A 25,071-nucleotide genomic window follows, 5' to 3' on the forward strand; every position below is an offset into this window, starting at 1 on the left:
GTTAATCAGCTTTCTTCCCCAGTGTCTGACCACATTTTCTATGAAATTATGATTAATTTTGTCAGACTGATTTCAGCTATGAGAATATAAACTCTTTTACATCAAAATAGATACAATATATATATTCAAAGCTAAGTATATCCCAAGGTTAATAATGGGCTGGCAATAATTTGAGATGCTTTGGAATTAGTCTTTCGACAATTCTAATCTTGGGGAAGGAGAAATTCTCCTATTTCCTTGGGGAAAAATAATAACCACAGAATGCATCAAAAGAAAAAAAAATACCACCCTATAAGGAATTTGCAAGGACTGCTTAAATTTGGTAAGTGAAAAGTTAATATAGGGGCAGCTAGGTGGCGCAGTGGATAAAGCACCGGCCCTGGATTCAGGAGTACCTGAGTTCAAATCCGACCTCAGACATTTGACACTTACTAGCTGTGTGACCATGGGCAAGTCACTTAACCCCAATTGCCCAGCAAAAAAAAACAAAAAAACAAACAAACAAAAAAAGTTAATATGAAGAATTTTTAGTAAGCCTGTGCTATCTCGAGACACAGTAACAATAGAAGCAAAAGGTCAGGGAATGCAAAGACAAAGAATATATAATGCAATCAAGGACTTTTTCCAGTTCCTTGGTGGCTACCTGACATATGCCAGAACTCGTGGAATGGGACAGAAAATATTCTCTACTCAGTCAAGAACAGGCATTGAACTGCTTTTTCTGTACTGATAGCTCTAGAGTTCACAGACATCTAATAAGCAGAAGTATAGTATCATATCCAGCCCAATCCCCTCATTTTATAGATGAGGAAACTGAACCTCAGAGAGGGGAAGGGACTTGCCCAAGTTCATACAGGCAATGAGTGAAGGAGTCAGGATTCAAATTCCCTCACATCCTCTGATTCAAGTGCAGCACTTTCTATTCTGTCTCCAACACAATTAAAATGAAAAGTTTTTCACTTAGTGAAACAAAGGGACAAGGGAAACGTACTGCCCCACAGAAGCATCCCCCAATGACCAAGGCAACAAGTCTGTGGTTATCTTCAACCAGTCATCAAAACATCAAAATAACAGTGTGAGAAATCCTCACTCCAAAGTAAAAAAATGAGGATGGGCATGACTTACCTTCACTAGTAAACGGATTACATTCTGCTTTATTCCACAGTCTACAGCAACCACTCTAATAGGATTCCCTTTGCCATACACCTTGACATCCTGCATTTTGAAATCAAGAGAGTTAGAGGGAACTTACTATTGTGAGTGACACACCAATATCATAAACACATTTCGGAATGTTTTGCACTTAGGCTGGTGGCAGATTGATTGCTAACTACTGGGGAGTGACTGGCAGTTAACAATCAATTTGCAAGAAAGGCTCAGCAAGTGCCATGGACTGAATCTTTTTTATGAAATTTTTTTTAAAATGTACTTTGCTGTTTTATATATACTGTTGATTACAGTAATAACAATGATCCCTAAGCAATTGGTTGTTTCCATAGTTAACAACCATCTTTCCCATTTTTTGCCTCATTAACAGCTAGCGGCAATGGAATTTTCAAGTATTATTGCCTGATTCAGCACTAGACAGATGTGGTAATAGATACATCATGCCTTAAACACCACTTGATCCTCAGCTTGCAATAAGGATGGAATGTGGTAGAATTGAGTGCCTGTGTAATAAGTCTAAGCAAAGATTCTGAAGTATAAAAAAATCAGCATGAGATTACTAGCATGGTATAGGTTGTTTTGAAAAACTGTGCTTAGAGGTCAGATTTCATAATGGGATCTCATAGCACATCATAATCATTAACTCAACTTTAAGTGCTACTTTGAGGTTAGGGAAAAACAACCTGACCATAAGCGTTTTCTCCCAAAGTCACAAAATGACAGAAACTGAAGGACATAGGGGGTCTGAACTTCTAAATTTAATTCTTAGTTTTAGTATTAAACTTCTTATACCATTCCTGAGAGTTTTTCAGAACTTTCTGAATGATAACGATGTTTTAGTCATATGACAGGTTGAAAGCTAAAATATACTTGGCTAAAAAAAGGCTTTCTACCTTTAGAAGAATTTTTTTAAGTTAGGAAGTTTATATTAAATCATAGACATTGGATATTGGAAATGGAAAGGACAACTAATTATACATTAATAGGGCTATAATTTAGAAAGCTAGATGGTACAGTGCATAGAATGCTGAGCCTGAAGTCAGAAAGACTCATCTTCCTGAGTTCAAATCAGAAACTAGCTGTGTAACCCTGGGCAAATCACTTAACTCTGTTTGCCTCAGTTTCCTCATTTATAAAATTAGCTAGAGAAAGAAATGGCAAACCATTCTAGTATCTTTATCAAAAAAAACCCCAAAATGGGATTCCCAAAGATTTGCATACAACTGAAACAATGAAACAATAGATCTATAATTGCATCTATCTGCATCCTCCCTCCAATGGTACAGTTCAAAATATACTCAAGTCAACTCATCTCTGTAACTCTTATCCATATCCTCCCATTAAGACTTCAGTGGAGGGGGCAGCTAGGTGGCACAGTGGATAAAGCACCAACCCTGGACTCAGGAGCATGTGGGTTCAAATACAGACTCAGACACTTGACACTTACTAGCTGTGTGACCCTGAGCAAGTCACTTAACCCTCATTACCCCCTCCCCCAAAAGACTTCAGTGGAGGTTGGGGTGGGGCAGGGAAGAGAGAAGCATCCAAAAAGCTAGAACCTTGGTGTCACCAATACACCATGCAGGCAGGCAATCACCTGGTTATCACTTGTGTGACTCTCTCACTTCTTTGTCTGGTCAGACATCTTTCTGATGATATCCTTGACACTACTTCTGCACAATTCTTCATTGGTCATATGTTGCAGCATCCTTGCACCCATATACCTCCCTACTATCTTTTGTTGTTGTTGTTGTTTTTGTTGTTTTTAGTGAGGCAATTGGGGTCAAGTGACTTGCTCAGGGTCACACAGCTAGTAAGTGTCAAGTGTCCGAGGCCGGATTTGAACTCAGGTACTCCTGACTCCAGGGCCGGTGCTCTATCCACTGCACCATCTAGCTGCCCCCCTACTATCTTTTGGATGAGCCACAACTTTAATTCTTCAGAGACTGATATGTTCCATAACTCATGGTCACACCAGTAAGAGTATGGTATAGGGGGGAAAAACACTGGATTCAGAGTCATAGAATACAGGTTTCAATCCAAGATCTACTACTTACTTACTACCGATGTGACCCTGGCCAAGTCAACTATCCTTTCTGGGCCTATATAAAATGAGAGGTTTGATGCATCTGTGGTCCCTTCTTGATCTAAATTTAATACCCTAAGAATTATTAGTTAGGAATATGACATTTGGCTTGTGCAAAAATCGGGATTTGTATCTCAAATAGTCTTTTTTGCTCCCCTCCCAGTGCTCCACAGTGGACCAGCAGTCCCCCGGGGTCTCAGGAGCTGTGCCAAGGGAATAAAGTCTGGCAAGGCTTTGAGAACAAGTGTAGACTGATGACAGATTGCAAGCCTGTGATGTGAAGAATGTTTATTCCTCAGCACAGTCCCAGAAGCTTCTCATAGATCAAAGGATACAGCACAGGAAGGGATATTCAAGGTCAGCTAGTCCAGCTTCCTCATTTTACAAATGAGGAGTCCGAAGCCCAGGGAGGCTGTGACTTGCTCAGGTTTCACAGGTAGTAACAGACGTGGGAATGGAATTGAGCCCCCACCCCACCTCAGCATGCTGCCTCTTCTTACTGGCTTCGGCATGGGCTAACGGGGCTGTTTGGGGCTGCAATAACTCTCAAAGAGAGTGTGTGTTACAAGGGAGTTGTGAATCTGTGCCAGTGGTGGAAATCTTCAAACCAAGCAAGTGGCAAATCTTTGAGCTCTCTAAATATTTTTCCTCCCAACTTTTCTGAAATAAAACCTAAGAGAAAGGAGATGCCTAGACCTTTTTCAGGGGAAAATAAACTCCAGTTTAACTGTCCACAATGAGTCCGGAGGGATCTCTCAAATTGGAAAACTCCAGGGGTTGAGGTTGCACAGGTGAGGTACCTAAAGGGATCGCCCTGCCACCTAGTGGCGGGTCTTAAATTTGCAGCCTCGAGCTCTGGAACCCCTCAGGAAGTCCCAACTCATCAACTCAAATGAGTCATCTTTGTCTCTTCCTTTCTATCATCTCCCTCACATATAATCAGTTGCCACCTGCGCCCTATTTTACCAACATAGCATCTCTCCAATCTGTTTTCTATTTTCTACTCATCCCACCACCATCCTAACTCAGGACCTCATCATATTTGGTCTGAACTAGAACCATAGGGTCAGTCATTCAATCAAAAAACATTTATTAAGCACCTACTATGTGCCAATCACTGTGCTGGGGATACAACAAAGGTAAAAAAAAAGTCTTTATTCTCCAGAATCTTACAACCTAGTGGGGAAGACGATATGTAAACACTGTGTACAAACAAGATATATACATGATAAATTGAAAGTTGTATCTGAGGGGATCTTATCAATATATATATATTTTTTTAGTGAGGCAATTGGGGTTAAGTGACTTGCCCAGGGTCACACAGCTAGTAAGTGTTAAGTGTCTGAGGCCGGATTTGAACTCAAGTCCTCCTGAATCCAAGGCCGGTGCTCTATCCACTGCACCACCTAGCTGCCCCGGATCTTATCAATATTAAAGAAGGTGGGACTTTAGCTGAGACTTGAAGGGACCCAGCAAAGATAGGAGGAAGAAATGAGAAGGGAAAGCATCCAGACATGGAGAGCAGCCAGAAAAAAAAAGGCTCACGTTGAGTAGATGGAGTGTGTTATTCGAGAAATAGCAAAAAGGACAGTGTTGATGGATCACAGAGTACATTGAGTAGAGTAAGGTGCAAGAAAGGGAGAAAGGAGCCAAGTTATGAAAGACTTTAAAAGACATACAGGTTTTATATTTCATCCTGGAGGTAATGGAGAGCCACTGGAAATTATTGAATGGGAGAAGAGGTGACATGGTCAAATCTTCCCTTAGAAAAATAAATTTGACAGTCAAGTGAAGTATGGACTAGAGTTTGGTGATACTTTAGGCAGGCTATTTCAATAGTCCATGTTGGGGCTAACAAGGGCGTGCACCGGGGTGGTGTCAGTGTTAGAGAGAAGGGGGGCATGTAAGAGAAATGTCTTGAAAGTGAAAACAATAGGAACAAACCATTGACTGGATAAAGGGTAAGAAAGAGTGAGAAGGGGCAGCTAGGTGGTGCAGAGGATAGAGCACCGGCCCTGGGCTCAGGAGGACCTGAGTTCAAATCTGAACTCAGACACTTAACACTTACTAGCTGTGTGACCCTGGGCAAGTCACTTAACCCCAACTGCCCTGCCAAAGAGAGAAAGAGAGAGAAGTAGAGGATGACACCTAGACTGTAAGCTTGTGTGACTAGGAGGTTGGTAGTATCCTTCACAATGATAGAAAAGTTAGCAAGAGGAGAAGGTCTGGGGATAAAGTCCAAAACGTCTAATAGGCAATTGGAGATCCAAGACTGGTGGTCAGGAGGAGAATGGTTAGGGCTGGACAAATAAACCTGAGAGTCATCTACACTGAAATGATAAGGGAAATGATAGGAGCTTATGAGGTCACCAAGTAAAATAGTGTGGAAAGAAAAGATTTAGATCAGCCAGAGCCCAAGAAAAGTGAAGCGACTTGTACGATGTCATTGCAGTAGCAAGTGGCACTGCTTTCGATTCCCTTTTTCACAGAGCTTCCAGTCCTAAATAATGGACAGTTCTGGTCATCTACTTTTCCAATGCTAAAACCTTCCATGTTCTCCTCTTGCCTAGAGGATGATAAAAACATAGGACCATAGATTCCAAGCTAGAAAGGAAGTTAGAGGAAATCGTGGCCAACTGCTTTATCTTTTTGTTCCCCCTGGGGTCAATGAGGGTTAAGTGACTTGCCCAGGGTCACACAGCTAGTAAGTACCAAGTGGCTGAGGTTGGATTTGAACTCAGGTCCCCCTGAATCCAGGGCAGGTGCTTTATCCACTGCGCCACCTAGCTGGCCCTGCTTTAGCTTACAAATGGGGAAACTGAGACCCAGAGAAGTTCAGTGACTGCCCAAGGTCATAACATTTGGACTAAGGTTCTCAGACTCCAAATATAGACTTCTTTCCACTGTACAGTGCTGCCTCACACATTTCTCTGCCCAACATCTAAACCTCTACTAGCTGACTCTTCTTCCTTTCATACATCTTTTCCAGTCATCTTGAATTATTGCTTTCTCAACCTCATAGTACCCTCTCCTCCCTGCATACATTCACACTGTCCATTCCTTAACCGATAATTAGGATATACTCCCTCCACATCCATCTCTATCAAAAAATTTCTGTGAGGGCTTGCTCAGGCACTATTTCTTTCATAAAAACTGTGCTGATCTCCCAGAATGAAAGTGATTTCCCTACTCAAAATCCATATAGCATTCTGACTCAATGTACCCATTACTAATATCCATTCTTCCATTATCTGTATACATGCCTTATGTCCTTTCCCTCCCTTATTAGTCTATAAGCTCCTCCTTTTTATGCTAAGGAAGGGCCCAGCACAGGACCATGCTACACACAGACACTTAACAGATATTTTTTTGAATTTGATTAGAAACGATGCCACAGTTTTCCTTATGATATTATCTGGTATTCAAAATGTGAGGGGTGCAATCCATAAATGGTCAAGAGGATGCTAACTATATTTATGGCAGCCTGTTTGCCTCAACAACTTGACTTCTTGACTCAGCAGAATGCTCCTGTATGTTAAAAGTACTTGTCCTGGGGGCAGCTAGATGGAACAGTGGATAGAGCACCGGCCCTGGATTCAGGAGGACCTGAGTTCAAATCCGACCTCATACATTTAACATTTACTAGCTGTGTGACCCTGGGCAAGTCACTTAACCCCAACTGCCTCACCAAAAAAAGAAAAAAGAAAAAAAAGTACTCTGTCCTTACCCATCAATAGAGCCTAGGGTGGTTGCATTTTTCATCCCCAAAGGCAAAGCTCTCTGCTACCTTATGACAAGACAAGGCTCACAGAAGTTGGAGGCATTGACAGTCTCTCCTCCAATTTGGGTTCCTTCTGTGCTGCCAAGAAACTGATTGGGCTATTTTTACTTTGATAATGACCCCCTTGGAAACAGGCCCCCCGGTGCAGCAGAATATTTCATAGCTGGAAACTTCATATTGAGATGTTGCTCTCCATAGTAATTCTAGTTGGTCTTAGGTGACAAACTAAATCATTTCACAGGTGAATGCTTACCAGTGAGGGGGAAAACATCCTTTCTAAAGACCCCAGGGAGGAGGTGTTGTCTAAGCTAGGTAGGGGGTATGAAATTCAGTGCAATCAGAATGAATTTTGTGACACACAAAGCCTCTTTCTCATCACATACTTTTAGCTTCTGAATAGAGAAGCCTGAAACTTTAAAAAAAATTAAATAAATTCAGATTTTTACAATTTGAGACAAAGTTCACATATATTTCTGTGTAGCTACTCTATTTTTTTTTTGGTGGGGCAATGGGGGTTAAGTGACTTGCCCGAGGTCACACAGCTAGTGAGTGTCAAGTGTCTGTGGCCAGATTTGAACTCAGGTCCTCCTGAATCCAGGGCCAGTGCTCTATCCACTGCGCCACCTAGCTGCCCCCTGTATCTACTCTTACTAGAATATTACTACTGTTGTTCATTATCTGTGATATCACTTCCAATGATCATTGAGATCACAGGATCACAAAGCTAGAGGTAGCAGGGCCCTCACAAGTCATCTTATCCACCACTATCCTACCACTTCACTTTTACAGGTAAGAAAGCTGATATCCAAGGTCATAATACTTTTATATTGATGATGAGAGCAGTTGCACTGTCTTCAATGTTAAACTAAAAAAAAAAATGAAACATAATCAGGCCTTGAGATGGGCCAGGGAAAGGAAATGAGGTGCTCTTCTCTTCCACCCACCCTGACCAATAACGATCAGATTGGGAGCTGGTGTTAGAAAGGAATGGTTATAAAGAAAAGAAGGAAAGGAAAACAATGCAAGAGCAAGAGGAGAAAGGAAAAGAGTTTGTGGGACAAGTGTGAATCCTTGGAAGTAGAAGATAATCAAAGCCAACCAAAGGATCAGTCTCCCTACTAGTTCCCCTAGAGGATACAGCCTATTGGTACAAATTTGCCAGGCTCAAACACTGGCATCATGAAGTCATTCTTATAGCAGAGTTCCAAGTCCATTCCAAAGCTCTCTAAGAAACCCAGGCTCAGAAGTCTGGATTAATGTTCTTGAAACTCGATGACCTAGGACAGGAGTGGTATCTTTTTATGTTTGACATAGGCATTGTTCAGTATTAAAAGGGAACAAAAAGTGGTGTATATTATGTGTAAACACAAGTACTGGGTAGTAAATTGATCCCTGGATTTGAGATGATTAGGTCTCTGAAGACTCAGTAACAAGTGCCCTAGACAGATCTCAGTGAGTTTCTTTATTTTCACAGAAAAATTCTCAAAATTAATTCCCCTTTTAAAAATGATCTGGTGAAATGATCAGACTTTCGGGATCCCAAGAACATAGACAGGGACCTCAAGAGGCGACCTAGTCTAATACCTTCATTAGGTATCAGATGAGCCCTAGAAAAGCTAAGTGATTTCCCCAAGGCCACACAGTAAGTGACAGTCAGGATTCAAATCTAGGTCCTCTGTCACCAAATCTAGTGCTTTTTCCAACACACCTTGTTAGTTCTCCAATGCTTTTTTGTTCCTATTTCTAAAGCTACCAATAGAGTCTGTGCTCTTCAAAGATAGTTGTCCTGATAGTCATCAAATGAAACTCAGTTTAATGAAGCTAATCTAATATGTCCAAAATTTACTTCCTGAAATGGCATTACTCACATAAGCATCTCCCAAAATTCTTTAAATGAATCTAATTTTTTTTTTGCTTTTATGGGGCAATAAGGGTTAAGTGACTTGCCCAGGGTCACACAGGTAGTAAGTGTCAAGTCTCTGAGACCGGATTTGAACTCAGGTCCTCCTGAATCCAGGACCAGTGCTTTATCCACTGCGTCACCTAGCTGCCCAAATGAATCTAATTTTAACAGGTAAGTAGAATACCCTATTCCAGCTAATAAAAAAACTAGATATCATGAAATTATTCTTTTTCAAATGACTCTAATTTCCTTTAAATATTACTCTTTATTAAAATAAAATTATTTATTTAAACTATCCAATTCGGGGTGGCTAGGTGGCACAGTGGATAGAGCACTGGCCCTGGAGTCAGGAGTACCTGAGTTCAAATCCAGCCTCAGACACTTAACACTTACTAGCTGTGTGGCCCTGGGCAAGTCACTTAACCCCAATTGCCTCACTTAAATAAAATTAAAAAAAAAAAAGAATTTAAACTATCCAATTCAATTCTAAAAATAATTATTAAGTTCCTACTATGGGCTACTTGCTGGGAATACAAAAACAAAAATAAAAAATAAAACCATTCCTGTCTTCAAGAATCTTATCTTCTACTAACAACTAAAAAGATAAAACAGGTATGCAGGCTAAGACTTATTTGAAGGGTAGAGAACACTAATGACTAGGGGATCAGAGAAGGCTTCTTGAAGGAATTCTGAAAAAAAATTTTTTTTTGGTTTTTTGTGGGGCAGTGGGGGTTATGTGACTTGCCCAGGGTCACACAGCTAGTAAGTGTCCAGTGTCTGAGGCCGGATTTGAACTCAGGTCCTCCTGAATCCAGTGCCGATGCTTTAGCCACTGCGCCACCTGGCTGCCCTGGCTTCTGAAAATTTTAAAGGAACATAGAGATTCCAAGAGTTAGAGATGAGGAAAGTGGGGATTCCAGGCATGGGGGCTTGAAAAGGGGCCTTGTGCATATACACAGCAGAGGGATATGAAATGTCAAATTGAGAGAACAACTAGAGCTGTATTTTAAAAGAAATCTAATGTACATTACCAGGAGTGATATGGAATAGGGCAGGAAAAGCGGATTGAAGACAGATGGTGGAGAGCCCTAAGTGCCAGACTGGGGAAAGAGGGAGCTGCTAAAGATTTTTGAGGCAAGGAATGACATGGTCAGACCTATACTTTAGAGAGTTTATGTTGGCAGCTGACTCTCCGAAGGATGGGCTAGAAATGGCAATTTAGGTGTTGTTTTTTTTTTTTCAGTAGTGTAGTTCTTCAGGGGAGACTAAGTGATTAAACATCCATCGGTGTTTCTAGGCATCTAAATTTGGTCTACCTCTTCTAGGGCTACGGAGATTCTACTCCAAGTGATCTTTTTCTTAAAACCCTTCAGTATCACCCATCCCCCTCTAAATTTTACATGTTAAAATTGTAGGCTAATTGATGCATAAATAGACAAAGAAATTTGAAAAATACAATCACTCCATCAGCAGAGGTCAGAATCTCAGATTCCTCTTGAACCTACTGTCTCTATTTCACTGGCCAGAGTTCTCTAGCTAACTTGAATAAAAAGTTGAGACAAGAAGCACCTAGACAGTCAAAAAGACACAACAATGCATTAGTGTCTAGGAGGTAGCAGGCTATGTGATGGGGTAAAATAGTTCATCCCACTTGAGTCCCTATTTTTGTTGTTTGGTCATTTTCAGTTGTGTCCTACTCTTTGTGACCCCATTTGGGGCTTCCTTGGCAAAGATATTGGAGTGGTGTACCATTCCTTCTCCAGCTCACTTTACAGATGAAGAACTGAGGCAAACAAGGTTAAGTGACTTGCCCAGGGTCACACAGCTAGTGTCTGAGGCCAAATTTGAACTCAGGAAGACTGAAGTTCAGCACTATGATGCCATTTAGATGCTCTTTCAGTTCCTAAGTCTCCGTCACTTAGTGGATATTTTTCTTCACAAACCACTCAGTGAATTCTACCATAGATGCATATATATATATATATATACACACACATATACATACATACACATACTTACATACATACACATATATACATATATGAATATGTGCATATGTATGTGCACGTGTGTGTATGTATATATACGCATGTGTTGTGGAATATATAGTACTTCTCTATGAAAGAGAGAGGGAGAATTAGATTTCATTACTCTGGGGAACATAGATGCACAACACTCTCCAAATATGCAGATCAGCTACTATTTTGCAATTCAGAGCTTTAGAGAGGGAGTTCTTATTCTTTTTTGTGTATCTCGGACCCCTTTGACAGGTGGCAAAGTCTATAAGCCCTATCTCAGAATAGTGTTTTTAAATGCATAAAATATAAGGATAATAAAGAAAATCTATTATATTGCCATATAGATACCAAAATTTTTTTTAAACTATTTTAGAGACCTTAGGTTAAGAAACCCTGTTGAGAGATTTATCTAGGCTGTGGAAAACTTAAGTGACTTGCCCAGGATCACACAACCAGTACTGGCCAGAGGTCAGATATGAGCCCGAGTCTTTCTAATTCTAAGGCCATTCCTCTATCCAATAAATCATAGCTTTGTCTCTTACATTTTCTCTATCTAAAAAAGGGGTGGGGTGGGCAAATTATTTTCCTAAAAGCTAAATCAAACAAGAGCATTAAGTCCTATTGCCTGAATTCAACAAACACTGTTTGAGCAGACAGTCCCAAACTCACACCTCCAAATAAACACACTCTAACTTTTGCATTAATAAGGAAACTGGTTGGTCTTGTAACAGACTGATTTACATGAAATAACTGTTTGTTAGTAGACAGATTATCAGGGTTGATAATTATCACCATTGAGGAGCAGAGTAAGTTGTCAGGATTGTTTATAAAACTGCTTTTGACACTGATAAAATGAAGCTACAAACATAAGGAGACCACAAACTCACCCTTAATAGCTTTAAAACCAGGGTACTTGTGCTTTGGGTGGACTGGGTTAAGGGGAATGCCAACTTTACAATTATTTCCCTTGGACTGAAGTTAAATCCCTTAACTTCTCTGTTTCCTGGATTCATCTCTCAACAAAGATCCTTAACTTAGAGTTTCTAAACCTATTTCTAAAATATTTTAATAAGCATGTTTTATCATAATTGGTTTTCTTTGTGTTTCTGTATATTTTGTGTATTTTGAAAACACCATTCAGAGATGGGGCCCACAGCCTTTACTAACCTGCCAAAGGGATCTATGGCACACAAGGATGACAAGAACTCTCTCTAAGGTTCTAAGTTACAGATTCTACTAGAAAGAAAAGTCTGCCTTGATTCCTATACACATTTCTAGGAAAAGAGAATTTACCCTTCCTCTTGGGGGTGTTTTGTGACATTGCATGCTTTATGGCTTTGGAAGCTTTTGGTTCCTCCTAACCTGATATAAAGCACTTTCAAATATTTCAGGTTGGGGCAGCTAGGTGGCACAGTGGATAGAGCATCGGCCCCGGAGTCTGGAAGATCTGAGTTCAAATCCGGCCTCAGACACTTAACACTTACTAGCTGTGTGACCCTGGGCAAGTCACTTAACCCCAATTGCCTCACCAAGAAAACTAAAAACAAAAACAAAAACAAATATTTAGGGTTAAGAATGACTGTATAGGAAAAGAGGGAATATTAAAGAGGAATGACTTAAATTAGTCCTACAAGTCTCAAAAAGTGTGTTTTTCTGGGCAATAAATAGCCTTTTGAAATCTTTAATTGTCACATTTCTACCACTGAACAATGAACATGCCTTTATGCTTATATGAATCATATCTTTCATGGTTTTGTGTTGGTCTTAGGTGTTTATCTCCTGTTTGTTGTACACTATCAGCTTGCTTTCCCAAATCATGTCTTATATTCAGTCTATTTTAGCCTGTGATAACACAGCTTGTATCTTACTCCATCTCTCTTCAGCAGCATATCAGAATGTTCTCAGTCTTTTTGCTATCAGCAAAAGGGTAAGGATACAACCAGATTGGGAAGGTCAGATAAGCACAGATAAGTTCAGAAGTTCATCTTCTTTAATTAAAAAATGGAAATGGAAATCTCTATTAGATCCCAAGTTTGTTGTAAGGGCAAGGGCTAGGGCTATTTTTTTAAATCATGCATGGCTATGCTTAGTACTGGAGAACAGACCCTGAGAATGCTAAGTAATTCTGCCTGAGTCCCTGTCATGAGAGGTTTCAGTGTAGAAATCTGCTCATCTTAAGCAGTTTTGATTCTTTCATTTCTAGAACTGGCAAAAGGCAAGAAGCAAGAAGCAAGAGAAAATAGAGGGGTGTAAAAAGAGAAGAAAACAAATAGAACCTAACATTTAAATATTATTTATTGGAACAAAAGTCCACACTTTCAACGAATATCCCCCTTTGTTCTTATTTATTCAGTTCATCAAAAATTCCCCCCCCAAAAAAGCCTTAAAAACTTTTATCAAGCGGCAACTTTATACCATATCTAGTGCCAGATGGCGGGAATGCAAAGATTAAAAATAAGTCCCTGCCCTCATGAAACTTATAGTATGCTTTTGAAAACAGAGTTTTGGGGAAATTTGGGATTTGTTCCTACCTTCTGTTACTGACTCATGAGACTCAACTAACTTCTCTGTAGCTTGGCTCCTCAATCATTGAAAAACAGATAAAATGTCTGTCTTGTAAGCATTTCAAGAGATTTAATGAGGGCCTATCTTTAAAATATGCAGTGGCGGGGGGGGGGGGGGGGGGGAAGGGTGTAATACTGCACAATAGCATAAGGAAAGGTTATCTTATTTTTCATCACTACTGTAAAATGTTAATCAGTGAAAATGAATCCTTTATTTTCCCACTTTTCATTATTTCCTTTTTGTGTTATCCTTCATCGTCAAGTTGTCAATTGTCATTTCTTGCGCTGATGTCAAAATGCCTAATCCTAACAGTCTTCTAATTTGTTGTTCCTAAATTGTGGTGGGCTAAGCGAGCAGATAACCAAGATTATTAGCATTGTGTCTAAGGTAAGAGTTTTTATAGGCTTTGAAATAAAGTTATGAGGAACTCTCCTATGATTAGTGTCTATGAAATTTAGTGGGTTATTTTGACTACTAGAAGCCCATTTTGCTAATTTGCTGATTTTCTACCATGTTCTAGAAAGCTGAGATGGCTCGATAAACAAATGAGGTACTGCTATACCAAGTAAGGGAAGGAGCTACATTTCTAAAATATCGATGGGAAAGTCTCTCACCTTGGTTGAAACTTCAGCAATCAAGTTCTGCTTATTTGGATCCACAAACTCCACAGGCTGACCTTCAAATTCAATCTTTCCAAGCATGGTGCCCTGTCAAATTAAAGAATTAGACAGCTAAATGTGAGCAACAAAGAAGGTGCTGACAGGCTAAACTCATAGGGATTTGAACAGCTGCTCTGAGATTTAGACATCTTTATAACTGCTCAATTTGTCTATGGAAGCTGTTTATTCACCTTCACAAACTTGAAAAATAAAAGGTTTAGATATGACATTTTTTAAAACTATGAAAAATATAGTTGGTTGATTAATTCCCCATATAAAGAATCTAAATTTCATTCTTAAGATATGGAATTGGTAAAGTTGGGAACACTACCCCAGAACATTATCCCATGCCTTTGATGCCCAAGGAAAATGGTCATTTTTTTTCATTCAGGGGTTCCAAACCTGCCAATTGAGATAGAAAACTGGAAGAGGATGGACAAAATAGTGTTATCACTATAAAGTCAGAGTGAGTTCAATTAATAACAAAGATTAAATACTATGAAATTCCTGAGTCCCAAGCCAAGGCATTAGAAATGTTCACTATAGGCAATACCTGGGACAGCAATTTGACATTATCTTTTTTTCAATAAAATGCCTGTTTGGCCTTGAAGTTCTTCATATCCTTTCCCTATTTATCCAATAGAAAATTCTTTCCTCCTTTCAAGTAATACTATCCTTATTCTCCTTTTGGATTTGTTTATTTGCTGTTGTTAAAAGTCAATTTGGGTGTGCTTAAGAAACCTTTTCATGAAAATGCTATGCTAATCTTAGTTGCCAAGATTTTATTTAGAGAGGAAAATTAAGTACATTGCATGATTTTCCTTTCTCCTAGGAAATTATTGCATGAGAAGAAATAGAAACAAGCCTTTATTCCCTCTCCGAGAAAGTCACTTAGAGAAAAAGTCACGTGGGATTAAATGGCTGGAGTTAGAAAAATCAGCATGGTAGTGGTTTTCAAATGAGTATTCAAAAATATTGGGTTACTCCAGTCTCAGGGAGAGCTGCCTCACTGCTCTAGCTGCTGGCTCTGGCAAAACTGATTACAAACCACCTTTCACCTTCACACTGGATTACTACATAACACCATGCCCTGTGTTTGCCTTCAGAGTCCAATTTACAGAGTAAATGTTTATTTATGCATTCCTAATTTTGAAAAGCAGGTCTCATTCTTTCTTCCTAACCTCACAGTGAATGAAATAATAACGTACTTTTTCAACCTAAGGTGGATGGAAGAACAGGTTGGAGTATGCATTTTTATATAAACCAAGATCACTCAAATTCCAATATAATTTGTATTAGTGCCATTTTTCATGTCCTAAACTATTGGCTAGGTACTAAAAACCTATTTGTTTCTGATGAAAGAGGAATTTATCTCAAGAAGCAGCCTTATGCTGGAAAGACTTATATGAACTGATGTATAGTGAAGTGAGCAGAACCAGGAGAACATTGTGCAGTGACAGCAATATTGTTCGATAAAGAACTGTGAAAGAATACAATGATCCAAGACAATCCCAAAGGACTAATGATGAAGCATACTATCGACCTCCAAAGAAAGAACTGATATTGATTAACCACAGATGGAAAGTATGCTAGTTTTTACTTTCTTCCTTTCACCTTTTTTTTGAGTTTTCTTAAACAAAATGACTAATATGGTAATGTTTTATATAATTGCACATATATAACCTATATCTGATTACTTATTGCCTCAGGGAAGGGGAAGGGGAGAAAGGAAAGAAGGGATAGAATTTTGAACTCAAAACTTTAAATAAAAATGTTTATTTTAAAAAATAAATAAAATGAAATAATATTTGTAAAAAGAAGAAGCCCTATGTATCATTTTCCCCAAGATCATTAGACCTTACTAAATTCTATTTAACCTACAAAATCCAATAGTTGGACAGATTTTTGCCAATGAATGCTCCTACCTCTCCAGCCTTCCTCACAAGTTTCTACTTCTACCCCTGTCATTAGTCTGACATTAAAAACATCTTTATAGCACAAACATTTAAAAGTTTCTTCCTGAATGTTCACTTTCATTCAAACCAAAGGAAAGGGAACTGAATAGAAGTGCCTAAACCATAGAGTGCTTTTAGATCACAGAGCATGCACATTCATTTTCCTGGCTGGTCCCTATTTCCACTGATAGTGACATTGGAGTCACAAAATAATAGAATGTTAAAGAAGGAAAGTTTACCTCAGAGGTCATCTGGCCCAACCCCCTTATTTTATAGATAAGGGAAATGAGATTCAGAGAAAAAAATTAAGACTTTTCTAATATTATGTAGTTACTAAGTGTTATTGCTAAGATTGGAACCCAGATCTTTCTAATCTATCCCCCAACATCCAATATGTTCTCTCAAGGGACACAAATGATTTTTTGTGTATTTTGTATTTTATTTCTTTGTATTTTTCAGGATGTGTCATTAATATTAACTCTTTTTCTTCCTTGCAAGATTACAATTTAATTAAAATATGATAAACTCATTTGGTGAATGTATCATTCACTAAAAATATAGTTTTAGAAGTTGAGCGCACATTAATAAATAGCTCCTATTTTGTTTTGAGTGGGATATAAATCCCCCAAAAAGTTTTTTAATGATTTATTCTGATTTCACAAATAGAAACCAAGTTATAAAGTTATAAACCAAGTTATAAAAAGTGAGTATCCTGAAAGCAAGGTCAGATAATATAGGATTAAGGCTAAGGAACCCAGACTTGTAGTTCGTTAAGCTTTCGAGACATGCTTTTCTTGAAGGGGAATTCTGAATCATATAAATCAAAGGACAATTTAGTTGCCAGGCTTGTTATCCATAAACTCATCTTATTTGGAACGACTTGATCACTGCTTATTTTATAAAAAGAGGAAATCCTTCAATGTTTCAACATATTAATATCAGACTGACCTCTTCTAAGGAAATTTCCTCAACTAGCATCATTCCCATGCCATCCCCTCCTTTCCTTTGCACTCAAACAGAATTTCTATATATTCTGTTTTTGCTGCATTATCTTGCCTTCACTGATATTCTCCACTGGTTTTATGTATGCCCTATCACCTAATAGGATTCTGCATGCACTCTTTGGGAGCAAGGATCATGCTTTCAACTGGCCTTGTATCCCCTGTAGCAGTGTGCATAGACCGGACACTCAATACAAACTTGTTGAATGAATTAACCTCAAGCACATTCGGTAATGAGCAAACTCTCCAAGTGTTCAACCTTGTGAACTAAGCTGGAATCAATAATAGAATAAAAATCCGCGTCTAAAAAAAGCTAAAATGGACTAGATTCCTGCCTTTACATAACAAAATAAGTGTCTGTAGTTTTTTTCAGGCAGTAGAAAAAAAAAGTAAGGCAAGACCTACAGATCAGGAGAGGCGGGTGTATGGAGCAGGGAGGAAAGAGAGAGGGCTATACCTTGTCCCGAATTATTTTAGTCAGCATTCTTGTATCCACTCCATAAAGTGCCGGCACCTGGAAGAAGCAGAAAATGACGGCGAAAATGAAATGCCATGACTCTCATGAGGAGCCGGCACAAAGAAGGTGTCACCTTCTTCTGCCAACTTAACTGCATCTATCTTCCTGCTTCATTAAACTGTTTGCCAGCATTTTATTTTCTCCTGACCAAGGGTTACTGTCCTGATTAGGCACAGGAGGTTGGTCCTCTAGCTTTGTCCTGCATTCTTTTTTTACCCAAATCTCTATCTCTCTATGCAATAGGTTAGAATGCACCTATTGGGGGTTTCTTTGCTGTCTTTACTAACTCATGGGGGCAGCTAGGTGGCGCAGTGGATAAAGCACCAGCCCTGGATTCAGGAGTACGTGAGTTCAAATTCGGCTCAGACACTTGACACTTACTAGCTGTGTGACCCTGGGCAAGTCACTTAACCCTCATTGCCCTGCAAAAACAAACAAAAAACAAAACAAAAACAAAACACCAAAAAACTTAACTAAATTATAATACAATTTAAATGATTTGTTTAAAATTCATACTTGAAATATGAGAACTCAAGTATTTTATGTGTAAGTTTATGTAATACAAAAGTTTAGACTTTGAACCCCAAGCCCTGGGAACTTCTGTTAAATGGGACATTTCCAAACCATGCCATATGTACTTCTGTCATCAGCCTCATCCTTCTCATTGTCCTAATCCCCCTCCCACTGGAATGTTGCACTTCGCTCCTGGGATACTGGGTTCTGATGGGTGAGTTTTCATTTCATCTTGCCCAGAATTAGGCCTCTACATCATTTCCTGACCATTTACAAATCATGCCACATGGACAACCTGCCCCCTTTCTAGTTCCCCTCTAGGGGTTATCTTTCCCCATTAGAATGTAAGCTCCTTGAAGGCAGCATTTTTCTTACTCACTTGTATTTGTATCCCAGGTACTTAACACAATAAAGGACAAGGCGCTTGTCCGGGGTCACATACCTGGCCATCAATTTTTAATAAATGCTTTATCATCTATTCTATAATTCATTGCACCAACATTTCTTTTTGTATCTTGCACAGGATTGAATGATGGTAGAAGAGCAGAGACCAACAGAATAACAACTAATATTTAACATTTATATAGGGTTCTGAGGTTTGTAAAGTGCTTTTGAAATATTATCTCATTTGATCTTCAAATGACCCCGTGACTTACATGCTACCACTATCCCTATTCTATAGATGAAGTAATCAAGGCTGAGAAAGAACAAGGCACTTGTCCAGGGTCACATAGCTAATAAGTAAGGTAAGATTGGAGACTCAGGTAAGTGTTTCTGATTCCAAGTCTACTTTAACAATCATACAGCTGCCCCCTCATAAAGTCCACAGCACAATAATCAAAGAGATTTGCATTCACTTATTATTATAACAATGTTGAGTGAAGTGGGGGAAATAGTGTTTTATTTGCCAACTGTCTTGTGACATTTCGGTTTACAATTGTTCTCAATAGGAATAAAAACTGTCAGTTCTGAGGTATAGACATAGTTATAAAACGAATTTTCTTTATGGAATATAGAGAAAGAAATTGCCAAAAGTATGAAGTAGCTGGTCACTATGCTAATAGAATTATTAGGTATATGTGTATAAAGATACATATATACCTAATAATTCCACATATATTCCAGCTACATACACAAATAAAATAAATACACGTGTGTGCATGTTTATATGTACATACATACAAATATGTATAGGAAGTGTATATTGTGTATGCCATAAAAATATAATGAGCAATATGTGTGCATATACATATGTGTATATAATATGTGCATATATAATCTTCTACTAAAGTTCTACCCTGATGTTTCATTACATGGAAATTACTTTAGGTCCTTAAAGGTTATGCCAGGGGAATGCAGGTGCTATCTATCTGAGAAGTCTTTAAGTACAGTCCCAGTGGGTAAACTGTAATAATTGAAAATGAAGCATTTGACTCAAGGGCTTGGCTGTTCTGAATCAGTGTATACTTTCTCTGTCTTCCACTGTGAACACTAACCAGTCATTGGTCTTGAACCAATGGAGGGTTCCATATCAAATTTCTCACCTTTTCTTCTTGTAGCCACTGGCCTAGACTCTTAGTAGCCAGCCAATGATTGTATTCATCACTATAATTCAGCACCAGCAGTCCGGCCACCTGCAAAGAGAAAAGTAAGATTGTTTGAATCAGTTGATGAAGTTGTGAGTTTCCATCACATAAGTCAGTTTCCATAGGAATGGCTTTATGACTTCAACTGCTATGAATCCAAACACAAATTAAATACGCATAATAGAAAATGCTTTGAGCTTCAGGGAAGACATATATTCAGCAGCATTCTGTTGAAATAACTATGTTGTAGTAATTATTTTGCTTTAATTTTAAAAATCATATATATATATATATATATATATATATATATATATCCCTCTAACAATAAGAAAATTAATAACAATGATGCAATTGTGTCTTCCAGTGGCATTACTGCTTATAAAGCATTAGTGGACATAGAAAACTTTAGCAGTAAAGCAAATAACAAGTATGTTCATTACTAAGTTCCTAACAGCTCTGGTTTCTCCTCAGAAATTCCAGGAACTGGCTTTCTATTCTGGTGTCCCATAATCCTCATCCTCTGGTAACCATACTTCTGTCCTTAAATTCTAATCTCCTAACTATGTTACTAGTATTCGCTGGACTCTGATTCAAATTTGCCCAGACCTCTGGCTTTGCTATTGTCTGAATGCCTATCCATCCATCCCTTGGATGCTGACCACTGGCTTTCACTTGATCCCACAGGTGTTTTCCTCCAGCACCTAGCACAGTTTTCTACAGAGAGTAGGTGTTTAAACAAATGTTCTCTGAATTGTTAGAATGAATAGGATTGAGTCTAGCACAAGTTATAAATTTTAGGCTACATTACTAAAAATCTATGTCAGGGAATTTTTTTTGAAGATCACAATCTAAATAAGTTCTACATACTCAAAGTGAAAAACAATGAATTTAGGCAATGTAGACAACTATTCTGAATAATTGAGTTCTAAATTCTCACGTAGGAAAATAATTTGTTTTCTATTTGTAAAAAAACAAATTTGAACCCTCAAATTACTCAGATTAGCTGAGTTGAGAAAATTACTCAACTCATGCTTCACTTTGCCTGAGAATCTTTCTGTCAAATTCCCAACCATTACCTTAATGCCATCAGACTCTATATATTTTCTCAGTCCCATTTCATCCAGTGCAGCAGTATCTGGAGCACCACCATTTCCCACTATTGGATTGGCCATTGTAAGAATCTGTCCTTGGTAAGCAGGGTCTGTAATAGCTTCAGGGTACCTAGGTAAATAAATCAAGATGTTATAGACAGAAAGAAGATTATATTACAACAGTTTTGAATCACTCAAATTATTGCAAATGGGTGAAATGTATAATGATGGACATTTTAAAGTCCAGGTCCTTGTTTGAGTAATCTTAAGTAGATTTTGGATTGCCATAGAAATTTACTCATAGAATTACAAACTTAGGAAAAATCGGCCCATTGATATAAGGATACCTTCCCAGAACCTTTCTGTAACCTAGTCTTTTTTTGTATTGATGTATGACAATGCATAAAACATTTCTTGAACTAAACCTAAAAACATAGTTCTATAATAGAAAGAGCAATGAGTATAGGACAGAAGAGGCAATTTCTAGTCTTTGCTATCCCACCTACTAGTTAACCCCTCTGAGCCTCACTTTCTTAACTGAAAAATAAGATACATGATTCTTGTCCTGTTTGCCTAACATGGCTGTTATCTCTAAATAGACTAAGAACAAGGTAATATAAGTGAAAATATTTTGGAAATATTACTTTGTAAATATAAACCATCAATAAAACAAAAAATAATAAAGATTTTAAAAGATTTTCGTATGCACGTGCCCTTTTAAATAAAAAAAAACCCTTCTTTCTACTTTATTTATCTGTTTTGCTTAGAAAATGAAAAAGACCTGAATTTTGAACAGCCTCCCAGATATAAACAAGTAACAAATTGATGTTTCTGTTGTAAATTGATATTCTTATCAAAATATTATTTGTCAAAAAATTGGAAAGGTTTCTTTTAGTTTTAGAAACTAGTATATAAGTTATAGAAACATTGTTGATTTTTATACCTTTTCCTTTTCTTGAATATGAATGATGCTATCAAAATAATACGTAGATATAAGCAATGGAAGTTGATTCTATAGTATCCATTTTTAATTTTCTTGAAACACCCAAAATATGTATACATGTGTATAAAATTACATGCATATATACACACCTATGTATGTATACATGCAATATCAATATTAAATTTTATCCCCCACATACATGATCTGTTTCATTAATATAGTTTTCATTTTCTATACAAAGGCGATTAGCCAAAGGAACCATAACTAATTTAATGATGCATTTGCAATTTTACCATATTGGCCATGAAATTTAGACATGGATGGCTTAATCTCTGAGACAAGCAAATGCTATGGCTGGATAAGGTCTGGTAAATGTACACATTCATGGGCTGCACAAGAGGCAATATGTACGACGTAGTCGTTGATGGAGAGCTAGCCTCAGAGTCAGGAAGACCTGGGTTCAATTCCTATCTATGACACATACTGGCTATGTATTCTTAGGCAAGTAACAACTTCTTTCAACTATGCTACTTATTCTCCAAGACTATAAATTGCAGAGAATGTGCCAGCCTGAATTCATAGAGGGAGTTTCCTTAACCCAGGACATCCTTGTACCAATAAAATCTCAGTTCTAGTCTCTATTTAAAAAGGTAAATCAAGAGGTCATTAGAGTTATTAGGTCATTAGGTCATCAGCTCCTAGAGATGAAGAGACTGAAGGCCAGACATGTAAAATGATCTGCCTGACTTCATAGTGGTGTGAGTGGCAGAGCTTGGATTGGAACCTTGGATCTCTGTTTCTTTATCCAACATACTTTACAATGAATCCCCCCCTGCCTCTTTAACTGATATAAAGTGAAATTTGTTCTGAGGATGATAGCCAACAACCAAGAAATCAGAAAATAAAGTTCATTCTCAAAGTCATTCACAAATTTCTCAAACTCTTTCGGAAAGGATCCCTCCTAGAAGTATTTTGGTCAATATAGTACTTAATTCTTCAACTCTGATTTGCCCCAGATTTCTAATTTTTGTAGTTTTTCCCTAAGATCAGTTGCCCTAGACTGATGGCCTTCCAGGGTTCCTCTTAAGGTTTCTTCATCAATTCATTTGTCATATACCTCCAGATAATTCTCATGTTCAAGGATACCAAATTACAGAGTTGAAGAGCCAGCATATCCTTTCAATGGCACCTATTCCAATCACCTCATTTTACAGATGAAGAAACTGAGAACCAGAAATGTTACATGGTTTACCGAGGATCACATAGAAATACAACTCTGGTTATGGATTGTCCAGGGCTGATACAATAAAAGGATGATGCTTAAGTAAGAGTGCCTAACTCTTGGAGGAAGCTAGGTGGCGCAGTAGATAAAGCACCGGCCCTGGATTCAGGAGGACCTGAGTTCAAATCTAGCTTCAGCACTTGACATGTACTAGCTGTGTGACCCTGGGCAAGTCACTTAACCCTCATTGCCCTGGGGAAAAACAAACAAACAAACAAACAAAAAACAAGAGTACCTAACTCTCTCCTCACTAGATCTTCCTAGTATCAGACTCAATTTTTGTTTTATATATGGTGCTACGGTGGGGAAAAAAACTGAATTTATTGTTCTCTCATGTGTGCTCTTCTCCTCCTTGATCTCATCCTAAAAACTAAAAAGCAAGAAATGCATTGAGTTCCACAAGCTTCATAGATCTCTCCGACAACTCCTCTTATTTAAAATACACATTTATTACCTAAAGATGAAAGACCCAATAATGCCCTTAGCTGGTTTCTAGTCTCAGATCTACCATTAAATAGTTGTATGATTTTGGGCAAGTCACTTAACTTTTATGGGTTTCAGTAACCTCATCTATAAAATAAGAGAGTGGAATGGATAATCTCTAAAGTCCCTTCTGGCTCTAAATCAATAATTATAAGAACCTATCTGAATGCCATTCAATGCAGTCCTTTCAGCGGAAGATGAGATCTTTGGACCAATTTTTAAAACTCCTCTAGACTTCAACATCAAAAGGAGATGTGTCTTTAACAAATAAATCTTACTCCCTATCCCTTTCTCCTCCAGCTCTCCTTAACAGAACTAGCCATTCCTTCTAAACAAACTCTTAACTCTCATCCGTAAATGAATAAATATAGCTTGTGCTAGGGAACTGCTGTGTTGAAGGGAAATTAATCCATCAGGTCCTGTTTGACTTTTGTGATGTGACAAGATTTATTACCTATAATCTATCACAGGGAAGAAAACTCTAGTGCCCTCCATCATTCTGATCTATATTAAACAGTTGTTTGTTGGCAGGTATATTAACACAGCTAGTAATTAGTGCTGTCGAAAAGCTTAAATAATTGCCTTGTGAAGCAAAACTTTGCAAACAGATTTCATACACTGTAATTTAACATTCTCACCAGTGGAACTATTTAAAAACCCATCTAGTGCTCTTTATTTCACATAGGCAGCTAAAAGTTTAGGGGAGAGTGTGTGTTAATAAAATAATGGAATCTTAGCCAAAACCCTGCACATCAGTTAACTCAGGACCTCTTTGCCTTTCTGGGCTTAACTAGAAGCTCCCTAAAACACTTATCAAGTATTTTTACAGAAAAGGTGACCCTCCCTTTTCTTATGAAAAACCCTTTAGAAATCATTGTTCTAGACAGATTTTTAAAAAGTAGTAATAGAATTATATAATCATAGGATTCCAGAGTCATCTATTCTAGAAATTCATAATCTAAGGTCCCTGAATTGTTTTCCTTTACTATTTTGATAACTGTATTTCAATATAATTAGTTTAGTTTATAATACTATAAAATTTATTTTATGCATTTAAAGGCATTATTCCAAGGAGTCCATAGGTTTTAGTCTGACAAAGGCCTCCATGATATTAACACCTCCCCCCAACCTAACCCAGCCCTTTCATTTTACAGATGAGGAAAATGAAGACTACACAAGCAAAGGGACTCACTGTAAGTCACACAAATAGTTTGTGGGAGAACTAGGACAAGAACCCAGAACTCCTGACTCCTAGACACACCAGGTGGCTGTGTGGTTTCTCTCGCATCTGTCTTAGACTATTATATTTCTGATAATACCTCAAATGTTGAGCAGGTTTTATAAATATTGAGATCTAAAACCCACTTTCAAAAACACAAACCTTGATAGCAAATATATTAAGGTGATTTTTTTTTCATTTAAATCAATATTGTGCCTTTTAAAAGGCATCCACGTTAGACATTTCCTCTTCAATGACAACTAATAATAGGAAATGCTATTCTCTGTGTAATTTCATCTTTC

General features: G+C 38.0%; 1 protein-coding gene across 1 annotated transcript in view; it reads right to left on the reverse strand.

Moving 5' to 3' along the window:
- Positions 1–25,071, reverse strand: part of CPS1 (carbamoyl-phosphate synthase 1) — a 159,645-nt gene that overhangs the window by 111,330 nt on the left and 23,244 nt on the right. The window contains exons 3-7 of the mRNA XM_043992197.1: positions 20,828–20,972; positions 19,710–19,799; positions 17,593–17,649; positions 14,135–14,227; positions 1,126–1,215 (exon numbers count right to left, since the gene is read on the reverse strand). Coding sequence (XP_043848132.1) covers positions 1,126–1,215; positions 14,135–14,227; positions 17,593–17,649; positions 19,710–19,799; positions 20,828–20,972 — 475 coding nt within the window. The remainder of the gene's footprint in view (positions 1–1,125; positions 1,216–14,134; positions 14,228–17,592; positions 17,650–19,709; positions 19,800–20,827; positions 20,973–25,071) is intronic.

This window comes from Dromiciops gliroides, chromosome 3 (assembly GCF_019393635.1).
Source record: "Dromiciops gliroides isolate mDroGli1 chromosome 3, mDroGli1.pri, whole genome shotgun sequence".
Classification (NCBI taxonomy): Eukaryota; Metazoa; Chordata; class Mammalia; order Microbiotheria; family Microbiotheriidae; genus Dromiciops; species Dromiciops gliroides.